Source organism: Macaca mulatta, chromosome 10, assembly GCF_049350105.2.
Source record: "Macaca mulatta isolate MMU2019108-1 chromosome 10, T2T-MMU8v2.0, whole genome shotgun sequence".
Classification (NCBI taxonomy): Eukaryota; Metazoa; Chordata; class Mammalia; order Primates; family Cercopithecidae; genus Macaca; species Macaca mulatta.
This window is the reverse complement of record NC_133415.1, coordinates 90,977,585-90,998,042: the sequence shown is the minus strand read 5'-3', so window position 1 is coordinate 90,998,042 and position 20,458 is coordinate 90,977,585. Positions and strand designations below refer to the sequence as shown.

Below are 20,458 nucleotides of genomic sequence, written 5' to 3'. Positions count from 1 at the left end.
TCCTCCCACCTCAGCCTCCCAAGTAGCTGGAACTGCAGGCTTACCCCACCATGCCTGGCTAATTTTTGTACTTTTTGTAGAGACGGGGTCTCACTATGTTGCCCAGGCTGGTCTCAAACTCCTGGGCTCAAGCAATCCTCCTGCCTCAGCCTCCCAAAGTGCTGGGATTACAGGCACGAGCCACTACACCCAACTACTTGTATTTATTTACTGCTCCTCCCTGCCTCCTACAAACAGACCCCAGTCTGTTTCCTTAAAAGCTAAGGTACACGAATCCTTAAAATGCTACACTACTAAGGCCCTCCAGCCTCAGTGTTCTTTTCAGAAACATGGGGCTAAGAACCACACTGCAGTGGGTGGGTTTGTTCCTGCCAGCTTCTTTCTCATCCCCACATCACTGTGCAGCTTTTGCTCTGTGATGACCTTTGGTCTTACCTCTGCCCAGCAGATGATAAGATCTAGGGAACAGAGATGAAACAGAGGGGAAACAGAGAGGGGAGGTCATCTCCCCAGGCTCACACAGCCAGTGAGTGGCCAGACCGGGCCAGAGGCAAGTCTCCCAGTCTGAGCAGTTACTGGCAGAGGTGATTCTTCATCTGTGCAATGGGTACAGCATCACGAGCCTCATGGAGGGAAATGACCTTATGTCCATGAGAGGCATTCTTCAGTGAGTGTGGACCATGTTGTTGGACTCTAAGATCTGGATTATTCATCCAGATGCCTGCACAGTACATATCAGCTGTGTGACCTAGGACAATGTTATTTCACCTGCCGGAGCCTCAGTTTTCTCATCTGTAAGTTGGGTGGTAATACAAGTACAAGCCTTTTAGGGTTGTTATGAAGGTGAAGTAGGAGCTCGCCATGGGAAGTGCAGTGCCTGATGCAGCAGCAGATGTCGGCTCTGATCCTCCCCAGGATGAAGGGCCCCGCGGCTCACACACCCTGAGTCTGGAGCGCACCAGGCTCTTCCGGGACACTCGCTCAGCTAATCCTCCCACAGCCTTAGGAGTGCCTGTGCCATGCAGATCCAAACGTCAAGGACCTGGGAGGTGGAGTGGCTCATGTGGGGTCAACCCATTAGAGGAGGCAAAGGCAGGATTAGAACCCAGGCCCGTGGGAGTCCAAGTGTGTCCTCTACCCGCTGTTCTGTGTCCACTCTTCAGCTCCTCCCTGGGAACCCTGGAGCCACAGTGGGGAGTTTTGGGATCCGCCCAGCCATTCCCCTGCTGTGTGACCCCAAGCACATTCCTTCCCCTCTCTGTGCCTCTTGGAGTTGCAAGAGGAGAGTTGGGAGGGGTGATTCTGCATCATGAGCACCCTCCTTTCTCCCCTTCTGCAGAGAAGAGCATTCCTCTTTGCATCCTCTATGAGAAGTACCGTGACTGCCTCACAGAGTCCAACCTCATCAAGGTGCGGGCCCTGCTCGTGGAGCCAGTTATCAACAGCTACCTGCTGGCTGAGAGGGACCTCTACCTGGAGAATCCAGAAATCAAGATCCGGGTAAGGGCAGGCTGGGCAAGGGGCAGGGTCCCAGGGCAGCTCAGCGCTGGGGAGAGGGCAGATCCCTACCCCCACCCCAGACACCTGCATCCCTGTAAGCTCCAGACCTTTGGTGCCTTAGCGATCCTCAAATCCTAGCCTCATCGAAGAAAAGCATCATGAAGCCTAGAGAACTGGGGACTCGTAGACTCCAGGAAAGAATCTGAAAATCCCAGAGTGATAGGGTCATGGAATTTGGGGATCTTAGAGTCACGAATCCTTAAAATGCTATACTACTGAGACTGGAAACCCCACGCACTGGGCACTGGTGAGGCAGGGTGGGGTGGGGGAGTGAAGGGCACAGACTAGAGTCTCACTGTCTGAGTTTCTACCAGGGCAGCCCTGGGCATGTGACTTTGCCCTTCTGTGCCTCACTTTATTCATCTGTTATATGGGGTTAATAATAGCCCTGAGGGGTGTTGTAAGAATTAAAAGCATATCCACAGGAAACACACAGAGCCATCCGCAGCACAGGATAAGGGCTCACTGAAAGCTCACTATCCTTATCATCGCCATCATCATCATTATAGCCCTTCACTTACAGCGCCACAGCCCAGAACCCCTAAGGGTGACAATTACACTTAAATGGTAAACAGCAGAGGGAGAGGCGGTGAGCAATGTGCCAGACATTCTGCTGGAGGCTTGCGCATATTAGCTCAGTTAATCCTCACAAGAACCCTCCGTCAGGCATTTCTCCCCACGAAGAATTCAACGTGTGCAGAGTGGAGAGTAACTTCCCCAGGTCACATGAAGAAGGAGCAGAGATCAGCCTGGCTCAAAAGCCTGTGATCTTTCCCCTCCAGACCCTGGGACAAGGGAGGCACTTTGGGCACCCCCTGGGTCACGTGGAGCCTCACTGCAGCTCCATGCAGGAGAACCTGGGCAGGTAGCACGGTCAGTGTTTTCCCAATGAAGAAACTGAGGCACAGAGGTGGAGGGGGGTGATCGTGACAGACCAGGGTACAGCTTTGTTCAGCAAATATTGGGCCAGATGACAGTGAATATAGACGGCCCAGCTTGGATCCCACCTGCCCCTGACATCTGCCCCATGCCCTCTTCCAGATCCTGGGGGAGCCCAAACAGAAACGCAAGCTGGTGGCCGAAGTGTCCCTGCAGAACCCGCTCCCTGTGGCCCTGGAAGGCTGCACCTTCACTGTGGAGGGGGCTGGGCTAACCGAGGAGCAGAAGACAGTGGAGATGTAAGTGCTGGCTGCTCTAGCTTTGGGGCCTGGGGGAAGCGGGCAGATGCCAGTGGGGGTAGAGACTGTCCTTAGGCACCAAGCCCTGGCAGAAACCCCCTCCTCTCATCTCCCACACACACCTGTACCCACTCCCAAACACCCTGGGGCTAGAGTTCCCACCGTCACATCCTCTCTCAATGCTGACACCACCCATGCACAGATCTGCCACAGACCTCCACAGTGACGTCATCCATCAGTAAGCGCTCACCTGCAGACACATGCACCCTCACATAGACAGGTATCTGCCCTCTGAATGTCCACACATGTGCATGCACACACACATGCATGCGTGGGCGTCTCCTCATAGATACCTAGCTACACACATACAAATGAGCACACACTTATTTTTTACTTTTTTACTGTAATGTAACTTATATACAGTAAAAAGCATAGATCACCTATGTACAGCTCAATACCTTTTCACACACATGGCTACCTGAGCATATACCCACTTGTGCCCCCCAAATGCACCATCCGCTTTTATGCACACGGACACACGTGTGCACACGCACTGTTCACTCTAGGAGGGCACACTGTCCAGGCCCCGCAGAGGGCCGAGAATGAGACCCACTGATGACTGTCGGCATTAGCTCGAATTCGAGGAGACGCTGTGCTGATCCTTGGAAGTCACGTGACTTCCTGGCTGGACCGCAGTACGGGGGAGCCAGGCCTCGGGCCCCTTTCCTTACCGTCCCTCTCTGGCTGCAGCCCAGACCCCGTGGAGGCAGGGGAGGAAGTTAAGGTGAGAATGGACCTGCTGCCGCTCCACATGGGCCTCCACAAGCTGGTGGTGAACTTCGAGAGCGACAAGCTGAAGGCTGTGAAGGGCTTCCGGAATGTCATCATTGGCCCCGCCTAAGGGACCCCTGCTCCCAGCCTGCTGAGGGCCGCCACCTTGATCCCAATCCTTATCCCAAGCTAGTGAGCAAAATATGCCCCTTCTTGGGCCCCAGACCCCAGGGCAGGGTGGGCAGCTTAGGGGGGCTTGTGGAAATGGAATGTGCCCCTGGCCCATCTCAGCCCCCTGAGCTTGTGGGTCCCCACTCACCCCCTTAGCTGTGAGGAATGCTCTGTGCCAGAAACAGTGGGAGCCCCGACCTTGGCTGACTGGGGCTGGGGTGAGAGAGGAAAGACCTACATTCCCTCTCCTGCCCACATGCCCTTTGGAAAGCCATTGACCACCCGCCATATTGTTTGATCTACTCCATAGCCCCTTGGGGCGTGCAAAAAAGGGACAGCATGCCCCTTGGCTGGATCAGGGAATCCAGCTCCCCTAGACTGCATCCTGCACCTCTTCCCCTGACTGCACCCAGCTCCAGGGGCCCTTGGGACAGCCAGAGCTGGGTGGGGACAGTGATAGGCCCAAGGTCCCCTCCACATCCCAGCAGCCCAAGCTTAATAGCCCTTCCCCTCAACCTCACCATTGTGAAGCACCTACTATGTGCTGGGTGCCTCCCACACTTGCTGGGGCTCACGGGGCCACCAACCCATTTAATCACCATGGGAAACTGTGATGGGCGCTACTTCCAGGATGAGGAGACTGAGGCTTAGAGAAAGAGGCGGCCCCCTCCGCACCAGTGGCCTCGTGATTATTAGCCAGGCTGGGTAATGTGAAGGCCCAAGAACAGAGTCTGGGCCTCTGACTGTGAGTCCACTGCTCCACTTATGACCCCAGCCTGACCTGAGACTGTCAGAGAGGCTGTCTGGGACCTGATCAAAAAAAGATTCAGCTGAGACAAGGAGGCAGGGAGGGGACTGGGGGACTGGGAGTCAGGGCCCTGGCTGGGTTCAGGTCCCACATCTGACCAGGTGCTGCCTTCCCCTCTCTGGGCCTCGGTTTCCTTATTGGTCAGAGGAGTGATTGAACAAGCTCATCTCCAAGGGTCCTCTCCGCTCCATCTTTGCAATGCTTTTATATGGCCCAGCCTTGTGAATAACCACAAGGTCCACTCCTTGCTCCACAAAGCCTTAAGCCATAGGCCCAGGATATTTCTGAGAGTGAAACCATGACTGTGACCACCTTCTGTCCCCAGCCCTGTCCTGGTCCCCTCCTGTGCCCAGATACCACCCTTCAGACCCCAGTTCTAGAGGAGAAGAGCCCTGGACACCCCTGCCCTACCCAGGAGCCTGCCCGCTGCAATGCCTAGACTTCCCAACAACCTTAGCTGCCAGTGCTGGTCACTAACCAACAAGGTTGGTACCCCAGATACTCCTTCTTTGCAGGGCTAAGGCCCCCAAACACAGCCCCTGCCCCTGAGGAAGCTTGGAGAGCCTATGAGTTGTCAGCTGTGATTTTATCTCCTGCTCTTTCTACATGACTGGGCCTCCCTCAGGCTGGAGGAAGGGGGGATTCTCTATTGAAGGAGATCACAGCCTCCAGGGCCCCCCCAAATCCCAGAGAAGGACTTGGAGAGAATCATGCTGTTGCATTTAGAACTTTCTGCTTTGCACAGGAAAGAGTCGCACAATTAATCAACATGTATATTTTCTCTATACATAGAGCTCTATTTCTCTACGGTTTTATAAAAGCCTTGGGTTCCAAGCAGGCAGTAGATGTGCTTCTGAACCGCAAGGAGCAAACACTGAAATAAAATAGTTTATTTTTCACACTCAAACTAGGTCTGGTCTGGTCCTTTATGAGTTTGGAGGGAGAAGGGTGGACGAGCTCGCTTACACCTGGACCCCCAGTTCCTGCCTAGAAGTCTTTCCTGAGCCTCAGCCCTGTCCCTGGGTTTAAATTTTACTGGCATTCAAGGTCCTACACAGTCTGGCTCCATCTCCGGCCCCTTCCACCAACAATCTCTTTGGGGGCCATAATTAACTTCCTGTATCCCCAGAACACCCCGCAGTTGTCTACCTCTTGGCTTTTGTGTGTGTAGTTCCCTGAGCCTGTAGTGCCCCTCCTCTCCTTTCCCTGTTTGGCAAACTCCTACTCATCCTATAATGCTTAACACCAAACTCACCTCTTCTATGAAGCCTTCCTTGATTTCTTTTCAGGTCCCCAGAGTCCTGGAATATGGACCAATTCAAACATTTATCACAGTAAATTTTACTTCCACGTTGGCCTATCTGTCCCCTTCTCCATCCTATCTGAAGCCCTTGAGGCAGGGACCACATATCTCTTAAATAGACACTAATAAATGCTGAATTGGTAAATCAATGTTTTCCAACTCAGCCCCCACAAGACCTGTGCTGTCCGATAGAAATAAAACATGAGCCACAAATGCAAGCCACATACGTAATTTAGAATTTTCTAGTGACCACTAGACCAAAAGTGACCAAAAGACTAGACTCTTTTTACTTTGAAAAGAGTAAAAAAGGCCGGGTGCGGTGGCTCAAGCCTGTAATCCCAGCACTTTGGGAGGCCGAGATGGGCGGATCACGAGGTCAGGAGATCGAGACCATCCTGGCTAACACGTTGAAACCCCGTCTCTACTCAAAAAAATACAAAAAACTAGCTGGGCAATGTGGCGGGCGCCTGTAGTACCAGCTACTCGGGAGGCTGAGGCAGGAGAATGGCGTAAACCCGGGAGGCGGAGCTTGCAGTGAGCTGAGATCCGGCCACTGCACTCCAGCCTGGGTGACAGAGCCAGACTCGGTCTCAAAAAAAAAAAGAAAAAAGAAAAGAGTAAAAAGCCATAGGTGGAATTAGCTTTAATAATGTATTTTATTTAATCCAATATATCCAAAACATTATTTCAACATGTAATCAATATAAGAATCAGTAAGGTATTTGACATTCTTATTTTTGTATTCAATCTTTGAAACATGGTGTGTGTTTCACACTGATAGCCCATCTCAATTCGAACTAGCTGCATTTCAAGTGCTCAGTAGCCAGTCTGGCTAGTACTGGATGAAGCAGGTCCAGACTGCAATTCCATGGGTGTGTGGACCTGGTCATTCATTTCATTCCCCACCATCGAAGCACTTAAGCACTCATGAGTGTCTGTTGAATGAATAGATGATGCGGACAGTCCCCACCCTTGGAAAGTCATGTCGAAAGACATGACATGCACATTAAAAATAAATCAAAATAAAAACATGACATCACGTGTTCTGGGTGCCGAATCCTTCTGTTCCTTGGACGCTACAACCTGGTGCTGGCTGGGTGGCTTGAGAATTGCATCAGTGAGTCACCGGCTGGAAAACAGAAACCGCACTACTATTTCAGGCAGAGAGGGAGTTCATAGAGGAAGTTCATTCCAGAAGTATCCAAAGGGGCGGAGGAGCAGATGGGAGAAGGAGCGTGACCTAGAAATTGGGAAGCAGCTGCAAAGCCCACGAGCTGGCGCCCACAGCCCTAGAACCAATATAGCTGCTGGGAAATACAGAGCCTGCGGAAGCCACCTGAGGCTGCAGCCAGAGGCAGGCTGGCATCTCCCCTCCCCAGGCCTCTTTCCCACTGGCAGGTCCTAACCTGAAACTGGCTGGCAAGCAGCTCTGGGAAATGTCATTTTTCAGCTTCCAGACCCCTGAAATACAGAGAGGGTAAGCAAGGGCAAGGATGGAGTAGTTGGGACCTATTGCCATTCCCTGTGCTAAAAACACTTTTACGATATATCCTCTCTACCTAATGAACTCTTACTCAGTCTGCAAAAACCTGCTCCAAGGAGGCCTCCCCTGTGAAGCCTTCCTGGTCGGTCTGCAGCCAACTGCTTTGACCTCTAGATCTCCCCAGCCCTTTACGATACTGGATACTCAGCAGCCTTAGTTAGAAATAGCTGTTTCTGTGCCTGTCCCCTGTTCCAGAGCACCCCAAGGGCAGGGTCAGGGCACAGCCCCAACAAGGGCTGCCAACTCTGGCTCCCAGGCCTGACAGCCTCCCAGCTATAGAGCAGGGGCAGGGCTGCTCCAGCCAGGGCTGCTGACACTGGGCAGGTGCACAGGCCTCCCTGATCAGCCCCCAAGCCTGCCCCACTCCAGGCAGCCCACTAGCCAGGAACCCAGGAAGGCGAAGCATACTGACTCTTTGGGGTGCATATGTCCATTTTACAGACAAAGAAAAGGAGCCTGAGGCCTTGCCCCTCAAACCCCATGTGAGGGCTGAGTCTGGGCCCCACAAGGACAGTGCTGAGCACTGCTCTTTGGCAGGTCAGGGCTGCCGATCCCCACCCAAGCTCTGCTCATAGCTTGGTGCCAGGGGCCTGGACTCTGGATCAGAGCTGGCTCTGCCACAGATTCACAGTGTGGCTTCAGGCAGGTTGTCACCCTCTCTGTGCCTCCACTTCCTTATCTATCAAATGGGGATGACACGGTGTCTACTTCCGTGACTAATACGCAGGTTCAATAAAATAGTGCACATCAGGTACCTAGCTGTCTCTCGGCACATCATCCTCCTAACAGCCAATAGTGACTGCAGGTCAGAAATCCTTACATGCATCGAGTTATTTACTGCCTTCATTTTATAGATTAAAAAAATGAGGCATAGAGAGGTTAAGAAATGTGCCCAAAGTCACACACTTGGTAAGTTTCAGAGCTGGGACTTGATCCCAGGCAGCTTCCCTCCCCAAGGCAGGGCCTAGCCTGGAGAAGGCCCAACCTCTACCAACACCCTCCCCTCCTACCATGTTCCAGGGCTCTCAGGGGAGGCGAGCCATGCAAGCTCTGACAGCCCTCAGCCCTTGTGGAGAGGGGTTCTGATTGGGTCCACCCTCCCTCCCCTAAAGACTTTCTTCTCTCCAGCTGCTTTTGTTTACCTAGGATGCCCGCCAGCTCACCCCTTGGCCTCAAGCCAAGCTCAGAACAACAGAATGTTGATGGAGTTGGGGAAAGAGGGGCAGAGGCTGGGAGGCCAAGCCAGGGCCTCCTAGAAGCACGTTTACTTGAGGCCGGCACTGGGTCAGAACATACACTCCCCCAGCCTCCCCAGCTCCCTCCCCAACAGGCCTGGGCAGAGGCACAGAGATACATCTGGGAGTCGGAGAAGACCTGTGTTCCATTTCAAAGGGGAAAGGCCAAACGGAACCATCAAAAGCAAAAGTGATGAAAAAATGATGGTGTATCCAGCCTTGAGAATGCAGGCTCTGTGATGAGGACGCAGGCTCTGCGAAGAGAGCGCAGGCTCTGTGATGAGAACACAGGCTCTGCAATGAGGGCGCAGGCTCTGTGATGAGGACGCAGGCTCTGCGAAGAGAACGCAGGCTCTGTGATGAGAACACAGGCTCTGCAATGAGGGCGCAGGCTCTGTGATGAGGACGCAGGCTCTGCGAAGAGAACGCAGGCTCTGTGATGAGAACACAGGCTCTGCAATGAGGGCGCAGGCTCTGTGATGAGGGCGGCAGGCTCTGTAATAACGCAGGCTCTATGACGAGAACGCAGGCTCCGCGATGAGGACGCAGGCTCCACGATGAGGGTGCAGGCTCGGTGATGAGGATGTAGGCTCTGTGATGAGGACGCAGGCTCTATGATGAGAACGCAGGCTCTATGATGACAACCCCGCCATGAAGGTCACAGGCAGACACAAAGGACTACACGGTTCCACCCATGTGAAGTTCACCAACAGCTGTGATCATGCTTCCCCTGGTGGGAGACAGGCCGAAGGCAGCCTGAGGGGCTGCGGGGGCCTGTGATGGTTTTTCATTTTCTTCATCTGGGTGCTGGGTAAACAAGCACGTTCAACATGGAAAGATGTGTCCATCGCATATGCATGACGGCACTCCGTTTGTATGCATGATATACTTCAATGTGAGTTTTTAAAAAAAATACAATACTCAAGGGTTCTAAAAGTTCAAAGGGATGGAGAAAAAGGAATCAGTGTTTTTGAGTCATGCTCTGCACCAGGCACTATGCAGGGACTTCTCCGGGAGCACAGGGCATTTTTGAGGGCAGGCTTGAGGTCAGGTGCCTCAAGTCCTGAGTCCCCTCCATACCTTTTTCTGGGAGATAGGGGTTCCAGTAGGGTACACCTCCTAGGGATATTGTGAGCCTTAAACAAGATGCTTTATATGTGAAAATAAGACTGTAAGGCCAGGTGCAGTGGTTCACACCTGTAATCTCAGCACTTTGGGAGGCTGAGGTAGGAGGATCACTTGAGTTCAGGAGTTTGAGACCAGCCTGGGTAACATGGCGAAACCCCATCTCTACAAAAAATACAAAAAAATTAGCCAGGCGTGGTGACGTATTCCTGTAGTCCCAGCTACTCAGGGGGCTGAGGCTGGAGGATTGCTTGAGCCTGGGAGGTGGAGGTTGTAGTGAGCCAAGATTGCACCACTGCACTCCAGCCTGGGAGACAGAGAGAGAGAGAGAGTGATCTGGGGCGTTTGTGAGCTGGAGTGTTTGTGAGCAGGGGAGTTTGTGAGCCCAGAAAGCGGAGGGGTAGCTGGGAAGTTTGTGAGCTGGGGCTGGGGAGTTAGGCAGGGACCAGAGGTGAGCACCAGGCAGAGGTGACTTCCTGGGAAGCTGATGACATTTAAGCCTCAGGGAGATTCATCTGCAGGAGCCCCCTACCAGGAATCCCAGGAAGCCCGGCAGTGTTCACACAGGGCAGGGACCCAGGTCATTATCAGGAAACATCTGAATGCGCACAATTCTGGGAAACAGGCTCAGAAACGCTTAGAAGAAAGGAATCGAAACTTGAAAGTCTCCAGCAGTTTGTTGTGATTTCTTTTCACATTCTTTATAAATATTTACTTTTGTACTCAATTTATCATTTTCTTTTACTTTTATCTTTTTTTTGTACTCAATTTATCATTTTCTTTTATCTTCTTCTTCTTCTTTTTTTTTTTTTTTTTTGAGACAGAGTCTTGCTCTGTCGCCCAGGCTGGAATGCAATTGTGCGATCTCGGCTCACTGCAACCTCTGCCTCCTGGGTTCAAGCAATTCTCCTGTCTCAGTCTCCTGAGTAGCTGGGATTACAGGCACATGCCACCACACCTGGCTACCTTTTGTACTTTTAGTAGAGACAAGGTTTCACCATGTTGGCCAGGCTGGTCTTGAACTCTTGACCTCAGGTAATCCACCTGCCTCAGCCTCCCAAAGTGCTGGAATTACAGGCGTGAGCCAACATGCCTGGCTTCTTTTTCTTAAAGATGTTCCCTCAAACTTAAAACCATGATGTGGTATGACAGCCTCCTCTTGAGAATGACTAAAAATGAAAAAGCAAAAAATAGATACGCACATATATGTGTGTGTGTATCTACCTATTGGGGGGTGTGTGTGTGTGTATCGGGGTGTGTGTGTGTGTGTGTATATATATATATATATATATACACTCACACACATCTATATAGCCCCTAATATGGGCCAGGTGCTGATTTAGGCCCTGAGGACAGGCTTGTCCCACAGAGCATTCAGACAGACCACCAGTGTGAAGTGAGAGGTGCCATGAGGGAAGGACTAGTGTTCAGAATAATGGGGATACACACACACACACACCCCCCGTATGTGTGTATACATATCTACACACACAGTATATATGCACACATACACTGTGTGCACTGCACGCATGAACTAGGTCCTACCACACACACACACACTGTGTGTACACACACACACACACACTGTGTGTACACACACACACACACACTGTGTGTACCCACACACACACACACACTGTGTGTACCCCCCCACACACACTGTGTGTACCCACACACACACACACACACACTGTGTGTACCCACACACACACACACACACACACTGTGTGTACCCACACACACACAGACACACACTGTGTGTACCCACACACACACACACACAGTGTGTACACACACACAGACACACGCTGTGTGTACCCACACACACACACAGACACACACTGTGTGTACCCACACACACAGACACACACTGTGTGTACCCACACACACACACAGACACACACTGTGTGTACCCACACACACACACAGACACACACTGTGTGTACACACACACACACACACACACACACACACACACTGTGTGTACCCACACACACACACACACTGTGTGTACCCACACACACACACACACACACACTGTGTGTACACACACACACACACACACACACACACAAGGTGTCAGTGAAGATGTGGAACGGCAGGACTTTCCTCCACAGCTGGGAGGAGAGAGGAAGCTGGCGCGGCCACTCCAGAACACAATTTGCAGTCCCTGAATCTTCGAAAGCAGAACATTTCTCTCTCCTTGTGAGGCAGCAACTCCCTCACGGATGACCCAACAGAAATGAGCCCGCATATCCCCCAAAAGACACGTGCAAGAATATTCATAGCAGCTTTTCCCCCAAATATCCCACAGCTGAAAACAACCCCAAAATGCAGCGCTTGCTGAACGGACACAGAAGCTGTGGTGTTGTCATTCCAAGGGCCGCTACAGGAACAAGAGGAAACAGAGCGCAGCTGTGAGCAGCAGCATGGTTGAATCTTGCTAACATGTTCAGTAAAAGATGCCAGACTCTTTCTGGGCGCGGTGGCTCACGCCTGTAACCCCAGGACTTTGGGGAGGCCGAGGCGGGCGGATCAGTTGAGGTCAGGAGTTTGAGGCCAGCCTGGCCAACATGGTGAAACCTCGTCTCTACTAAAATACAAAAATTAGCTGGGTGTGGTGGCGCACAACTGTAGTCCCAGTTACTCGGGAGGCTGAGGCAGGAGAATCACTTGAACCCGGGAGGTGGAGGTTGCAGTGAGCCAAGATCACGCCATTGCACTCCAGCCTGGGCAACAGAGTGAGACGCCATCTCAAAAAAAAAAAAAAAAAAAAAAAAAAAAAAAAAAAAAAAAAGCTAGACACCAGGGCATGCACTGGATGATTGCAAACATACAGAGTTCAAAACCAGGCAAAACTCATCTATGATGTCAGAAGTCAGGAGGCTGGTTATGTTTAAGGGGTGGATAACAAGAGAGGGGTACTTAGAGGTTTCTGGGGTGCTGGGAATAATGTTCCAATTCTTTTTTTTCTTTTTTTTTTGAGACAGAGTCTCCCTCTGTTGCCCACGCTGGAGTGCAGTGGCACAATCTTGGCTCACTGCAACCTCTGCTTCCCAGGTTCAAGCGATTCTCCTGCCTCAGCCTCATGAGTAGCTGGGACTACAGGTGTGCACCACCATGCTTGGCAAATTTTTGTATTTTTAGTAGAGACAGGGTTTCACCATGTTGGCCTGGCTAGTCTCAAACTCCTGACCTCAGGTGATCCACCTGCCTTGGCCTCCCAAAGTGCTGAAGCATGAGCCACCACGCCTGGCCTGATTCTTGGCTTGAATGTCAGTTTATATGAGTATGTTGAGTTTGGGAAAATTCATCAAGCTGTAGACATGATTTGTGCCTTCTCTGTATACATGATCTACTTTAATGAAACTCTCTCCTCCGATGGTATAAAGTTTAGGCCTCTTAAAACCTGACCTGGTGATAGGGGCAGGGAGCGAGACCTCAAGAACAAGAAATAGGGGAGGTGGGGTGGGATTGTTTGGGCAAAGACAGGAAGACTGGAATCACGTAGGGGCCACCAGTGGGGGTTTGGGGTCAGGGGTTAGAGGGAGGTTTGGTTTCTGATTATTCTACACGGAGAGTCAGTCAACTTTTGCCCAGCCAGGCCTAAAGCCAAGATGTGTACACCAGCCCTGCCCAAGCTGAGCACCCTGGCACCACCAGACCCCACTACCCCTGGAAGATAACTCTTTTTTGGCCAACTCCCCCTTCATTCCTTCCCAGGCCTGGCCAACCCTGCTTGTGGAAACTCTGAGAGGCTGCCCCACACCCAGGTCGTGGCAGCCACCCAAACACTCATCACTGCACTGACAATTTTCCCTCTTCAATCATCAGTCTGATTTTTCTTTTTCCTCTTCCCTGTTTCATGAACCCAAGCTTTTGTGAGAACCTCTTGGAGGCAGACTTCAAGCTTGATGATGTCGCATCTTGTTTCATTGGGGTCCCTGGTGGCCCTGGCGAAGTGGATGGTGCTAACCTATTTTACAGATGAGGAGAGTGAGGGCCAACAAGGTGAAGTGACTTAGGGCCAAGATCACCACCCGACAAGGGATAGAGCTAGATTTTAACAGTAACTACAGGCCGGGCACGGTGGCTCACGCCTGTAATCCTAACACTTAGGGAGGCCGAGGCGGGTGGATCACGACGTCAAGAGCTCGAGACCAGCCTGGCCAGTATGGTGAAACCCTGTCTCTACTAAAAGTGCAAAAAATTAGCCAGGCATGGTGGTGCACACCTGTAGTCCCAGCTACTTGGGAGCCTGAGGCAGGAGAATTGCTTGAATCCGGCATACAGAGGTTGCAGTAAGCCAAGATCGCACCACTAAACTCCAGCGGGCGACAGAGCGAGACTCCATCTCAAAAACAAAAGCAAAAACAAAAAAAAACAATAACTACAGTAACAACTTCACTCCTACGTGTCAGCACTAAGCAGTGGCTGGCTCTGTGCTAAGCACTGTGAGTACCTTTGCCCATCCAGTCCTCACGATGACCCAGTAAAGGAAGCTGCAATTCTTATCAGTCCTGTTTTTTTACAACTGACTTTTGAAGTCTTACAGGCACAGAAAAGTACACAAATTATAACAGCCTGATGAGTTTCCACAAACTGAACCCGCCCATGGGACTCACCCCACATTACAAAACAGAACATAAGATATAATACCAAAAGCACTGGTAATAAAAGAGAAGACTCATAAACTGGACTTCATAAAAATTTAACACTTTTCCATCTCTTAGAATGTCATAAAGTGAAAAGACAAGCCATGGGATGGGGGAAATATTTGCAAAGTATATACCTGAGTCTAGCATCCAGAATATATAAAGAACCCTTACAATTCAGCAATAGGAAGGTAAATAGTCTGGGTGCAGTGGCTCATGCCTGTTATCCCAGTGCTTTAGGAGGCTGAGGCAGGAGGACGCCTTGAGTCCAGGAGTTTAAGACCAGGCTGGGCAACACAGCAAGACCCCATTTCTTAAAAAAAAACCAAAATAAATTAGCTGGACCTGGTGGCACATAATAGTCCCAGCTACTTTGGAGGCTGAGGCAGGAGGATCCCTTGAGCCCAGGAGTTTGAGGCTGCAGTGAGCTATGATGGCATCACTGCACTCCAGCCTGGGTGACAGAGTGAGACCTTGTCCCCCTCCCCCCCAAAAATGGGCAAGGGATTTGAATAGGCATTTCTCCATAAAAGCTATACAAATGGCTAATAAGCACCTGAAAAGGTGCTCGTATTCAACATCATTAGCCACTAAGAGATGAAAATCAAAACCACAAAGAGATGCCACTTCACCCCCAGAAGAATGCTATGATCCATAACACAGATAACAAGTGTGAGCGAGGAGGTGGAAAAATTAAAACCTTCATACACTGCTTCTGGAAACATCAAATGGTGCAGCTGTTTTAGCAAACAGTTCAGCAGTTCTTCAAAGGTTAAACATAGAGTTACCATTTTACCTATCAATCTCATTCCTGGTGGAATTACAGAATAAAAAACATATGCCCACATAAAAGTTGTACACAAATATTCACAGGAGCCAAAAGGTAGAAACAGCCCAAGTATCTATCAATGGATGATAGTAACATCCATTCTTTGAATGGAGTGAATAAAGGAATAAACAAAATACAGTATATTCATGCAATGGAATATTATTCTGCAATAAAAAGGAATAAAGTACTGATACATGCTACAACATGGATGAAACATGAACATGTTATTGTAAATGAAAAATGCCACTCGCAAAAGACCACATATTGTACAATTTCATTTATATGAAATGTTCAGAATAAATAAACAGATAGAAGATAGATTAGTGGTTGCTTATGGCTGTCGTGGTTGGAGAAGCAGGAGGATAAGGAATGATTTAATGAGTAGTTTTCTTTTAGGATGATGAAAATGTTCTAAAATTAAATTATGGTGATGGTCATACAACTCTTTTTTTTTTTTTTTTTTTGAGACGGAGTCTTGCTCTGTTGCCCAGGCTGGAGTGCAGTGGCCGGCTCTCAGCTCACTGCAAGCTCCGTCTCCCAGGTTTACGCCATTCTCCTGCCTCAGCCTCCCAAGTAGCTGGGACTACAGGCGCCCACCACCTCGCCCGGCTAGTTTTTTGTATTTTTTTTAGTAGAGACGGGGTTTCACCGTGTTGGCCTGGATGGTCTCGATCTCCTGACCTTGTGATCCACCCGTCTCGGCCTCCCAAAGTGCTGGGATTACAGGCTTGAGCCACCGCGCCCGGCCACACAACTCTTAAATATGCTTAAAACCATTGAATTGTACACTTTAAACAGGGGGACCTCACGATATGTGAATTATATCTCAAGCGCAGCAGTTTAAAATAAAAAGATACTCCATGCCTTTATTCATGCTGTTTTCCTACTCGAATTGTCCCTACCTTCTCCTTTGCCTTTGGATGTCCAAAAGTAACAGATTTCTAAGGCCTGACTCAAATGCCATTACAGATTTCCTTAATACGTTCAATCAGAAGCAAGTTTTCTCTCCTCTGAACTCCCACGCCAATCCACCATCATTCACCCAGAGATTATTTAAAAGGCACCTATCATGTGCCTGGCATTTTTGACATTTTACATGATTACTTAAGGGCCCATTTCATCTCTGCTACTCTACTACAAACTTTGAGAGAGAAGATTGTATCTTACCTCCTGCATACTCAGAACCAAGAAATGTGACCAGCACATAGCTGGCATTCAAAGAAGTTATGTGGAATTCATTCTAAATGTCCTTTTTCTCACATCAGCCTCCCCCCAGGAAACAAGTCCTCCATGGAATGTTCTGGGCCTGATTCATTGTTGCACGCCCTAGAGAATAGCCTAGCACTTAACAGAAGTGTGTTTGCTTCTTTGTTTTTTGAGTACACACAAAATGATTAAATGATGATGGCTTTAGTTTCTACCATGACTGTCCAGCCAAAGATTTTAAAAGGAGATGAAACCTACTTCCAGATTTGGGAGGATGGGTACAGATAAGTGCGGATTAGCAATCTAGATGGGGAACTGCAGGAAGGCAGGCATGTTACCTTACAAATATCTACTGGGAACAGAAACCATTAAAAGTACTAGCAGAATTAAAAGAGAACCAAATAGTGATGGTTGCACATTATGTGTGTATTTAGTACCACTGAACTGTAAACTTAAAAATGGTTAAGATGGTAAGCTTTATGTTACATATATTTTACAACAATTTTAATAATTGAAAAAATAGAGAAACCCAAATAGAACTTCTAGAAATGAAAAATACAGTAACTGAAACATAGAAGTCAGTGGTTGGGTTTGATAGAAGATTAAACAGAGCTAAAGAAAAAAATGAGTGAGGCAGAAGATAAATGATCCAGAATATAGTACAGAGAAGTAGATAGGTGTAAAACATAAAAGAGAAGTTGGGAGACATGGAAGAGAGGCTGAAAATATCTGACATCTATTTAATAGCAGTTTCAGAAAACTAAAAGAGAGAAAATGGGGCAGACACACTAACTGAAGAAATAATGACGGAGAACTTTCCAAAACCGATGAGAGGCACTAATCCACAAATTTCAAAAACCCCAACAAATCTCAAGTAAAGTGATAAGAATAAATCCATGTCTAGACATCATAGTAAAGCAGAAAAACATCACAGAGAAAGAGAAAAATCTAATGAGCAACCAGAAAATAAGAAAAATAACCTTGAAAGAAATGACAGAGTGAAGAAGGCTTCTAAACAGCAACAACGGAGCCAGGTGATAGTAACATGATACCTTCAATGTGCTGAAAGAAACTAATTACGCAGCTAAAATTCCATGCTCATCAGCATGTACTTAAAGAAGAAGGGTTAAATAAAGACATGCTCAGACAAAAAAGAATAGAGCGCAATCTGCTTGTTGAAACTTGTTAAAGTTTCAACTTCACGTAGAAGGAATATGAACCCTGACTGAAGGCTTGAGATGAAAGGAGAAGTGAAGAACAAAGAAACCGATCAATCCATCTTCCAGTCTAGTTGGGCATTGACTACATAAAACAATAACATTAATGTCTTGTAGAGTTTATCTTTTTAAAAGAATAGTTAGAATACACCAAAACTATGATGTGTATGTCAAATTAGAGTAGCAGTGTTCTAAGGCCTGGAAGAAGAGCAATGGTACTGATTATATTTAGACTTCAGTAAGTTAAATATTTGTGTTGTAATTTCAATGATAACAGTGCATAATCCCCAAACTAGTGGAGAGGGGAAATAGAATGAAAAAGTAATCAATCCAAAATGGGAAGGAAGAGAGGAAGGGAGAAAGGGAGTGGGGGAAGAAGGAAGAAAGGAAGGAGGGAGGCAGGGAGAGAGAGAGGGAGGAAGGAGGGAAGGAAGGAAGGAAAGAAGGAAGGAAGGAAGGGAGTAAAGGAGGGAGGAAGGGAGGGAGGGAGAGGAGGGGAGGGGAGAAATCACAAAATAAGCTAGCGGGTTAGCACCCATATACACTGATAAATTATATTAAATATCAAAAGATCAAATGCTCCAGTTAAAAGATGAAGATTCATGAAGATTAATTAAAGAGAAATGGCACAAAAATATTAGGAATAAAAAATTGGACATCACTATAGATGCCGCTAACATTAAAGAAAAAAGAGGCTATTCTGAAAAATTTTGATCCAATAAATTTGAAATTTTAAGTGAAATGAGCAACATACTAGAAGGTATAACATTCCAATTTTGATTTAAGACAAAATAAAAAACCCTAGATAGTCCTCTAACAATTAAAGAAATTGAATCAGTTGTTAAAACCCTTCCCATAAGTTGTTAAAACCCTTCCCATAAGAAAACTTCAAACTCAGATGGCTTCACTGGTAAGTTCTATCTAACATTCATCTTTGATAATCTCTTCCAGAGAACAGAAAAAGAGTGAATAAACTCCAATTCATTTTATGAGGCTGAACTACTTAGGAGGCTGAGGTGGGGGTATCCCTTGAGCCCAAGAGTTCAAGACTGCAGTGAGCTATGATCAAGCCACTGCACTCCAGCTTGAGTGACAGAGAATGAGATCCTGTCTCTAAAAAAAAAAAGAATAAATAAAAAATAAATATCAGCCTCCCAAAATTCAACATTATTAAAAAATACCACAACCCCCTAGAATCCATTCTCCTCTCTGCAGTCAGAGGGAGTTTCTCAAACATAAATCCAATCATGCATGCCCTTGCCTAGCCATTCAATGTCTCCCTGTTGTCCTTACCATGAGCTGCGTGGTCTGGTGCAGGCCTGCCTCTCTCTGTCAGTTCCGCAGTCACCCATTCTACTCTAACCAAACTGGACTTTTGTGATTTCTCAAAATATCCCAAACTCTTTCCCTCTTTAGGACCTTTGCACAAAGCTGTTTTGTTTAGGATAGTGGTGTTCTACTTATTTCTTATACCCTAAAAGTTAGAGACATAACACAGTAATTTATTGCTGGGCACGGTGGCTCGCACCTGTAATCCCAGCACTTTGGGAGGCCGAGGCGGGCAGATCACCTGAGGTTGGGAGTTCAAGAACAGCCTGACCAATGTGGTGAAACCCCGTCTCCACTAAAAATACAAAAATTAGCCAGGTGTGGTGGTGGGCACCTGTCGTCCCAGCTACTCGGGAGGCTGAGGCAGGAGAATTGCTTGAACCTGGGAGGTGGAGGTTGCAGTGAGCCGAGATTGCACCACTGCACTCCAGCCTGGGTGATAGAGCGAGACTCCATCTCAAAAACAAAAACAAAAACAAAACAGTAATTTATTATGCTTCTGGGGTTGACTGTGTCCAGCTGAGTGTTTCTTTCTGCAGTTGCAGTCAGGTGGGGGATAGGGCTGCAGTCATCTGAGGCTCGAGGGCTGAATGTTCAAGACAGCACATTCACATGGTGGGCAGTTGACTCTTGCTGTTGGCTGAGAGCCCAGTTACATGGTTGGCCACTCCATGTGGCTTAGAATTCTCCCATCATGGCAGCTGGATTCCAAGAGGAAGTGGCCTAAGAAACAAGAGTCCCAAAAACCCAGAAGCAAAAGCTACTGGAGTAGTTAAAGGTTACATCCAGAAATAAGACAGCATCACTCCTGCCTTATTCCATTGGTCGAAGCCATCACAGGTCCCACCCAGAATCAAGGCTGGAAAAATAGACTCCATCTTCTGCTGAAGGAGTGGTGAGTCACACTGCATAAAAGCGGGGGCGATGGAAGATATTGTTGAAGCCATCTTTGGAAAATGCAGTCTGCCGTCGCCAGTCTCTTCTTATCATTCATGCCTGCCCTTAAATGTTTCAGGCCTTTCCCTGTCCACCCTACCAAGGGTGGTCACTATGTCATGTCACTCTATTTTAATTTTTGTCATAGCACTTATTATTACCTGGTATTATGTGATATCATTGTATAATATTTGCCTTCCTACAGCTGAACCTAAGCTCCTTGAGAGTTGGGACTTTGTCTTGCTCAATGCCATGTCGCTCCCTCCTCATGAGGGCAGGGCACATGGTAGGTGCCCAGAGACTTACTGAATTATTGAATGAAGCTTCTGGGGAAGGGTTGCACTCGGCAGGCAGGAAGCTCTTTTGAACATCCAGAGATGAACCTTGTGAGAACAGGCTACTGCACACGTCATTGAGTTCCCTGTTACCAGCAGGGTTCATGCAGGGACAGGATGGGCTGCCTCCAGGAGTGCCAGAGAAAGAACGTGGACTCAGAGCGAGAGGCTGGTCCTTCCCCATGCTGGACCTCAGCTCTTCTCACCTTGGGAGCCAGCCTCTCTTCTTTCCTTTGGCTCCTCTTAAAGTCACCCTA

At 48.5% G+C, this 20,458-nt stretch overlaps 1 protein-coding gene and 1 long non-coding RNA gene across 8 annotated transcripts in view; one reads left to right on the top strand and one right to left on the bottom strand.

Annotated features, from left to right (window-relative positions):
* TGM2 (transglutaminase 2) overlaps positions 1-5,395 on the top strand; it is a 38,732-nt gene extending 33,337 nt beyond the window's left edge. For 5 of the 7 annotated variants that reach the window (XM_077951796.1, XM_015149037.3, XM_077951791.1 and 2 more), the window contains 3 exons: positions 1,340-1,500; positions 2,602-2,738; positions 3,489-5,395. In XM_077951796.1, coding sequence (XP_077807922.1) covers positions 1,340-1,500; positions 2,602-2,738; positions 3,489-3,639 — 449 coding nt within the window. In that variant the 3' untranslated portion in view covers positions 3,640-5,395. Of the gene's footprint in view, positions 1-1,339; positions 1,595-2,546; positions 2,739-3,488 lie in introns of all 7 variants that reach the window. The other 2 variants (XM_077951793.1, XM_077951792.1) reach the window with 2 other exon arrangements.
* Positions 5,396-6,421: 1,026 nt separating this feature from the next.
* Positions 6,422-9,499, bottom strand: LOC144332156 (uncharacterized). Its single transcript, XR_013399930.1, has 2 exons — positions 9,064-9,499; positions 6,422-8,903 (listed from the first exon to the last, which is right to left on the bottom strand). It is a non-coding gene; the product is annotated as an uncharacterized LOC144332156 (long non-coding RNA).
* Between the last annotated feature and the right edge of the window lie 10,959 nt (positions 9,500-20,458).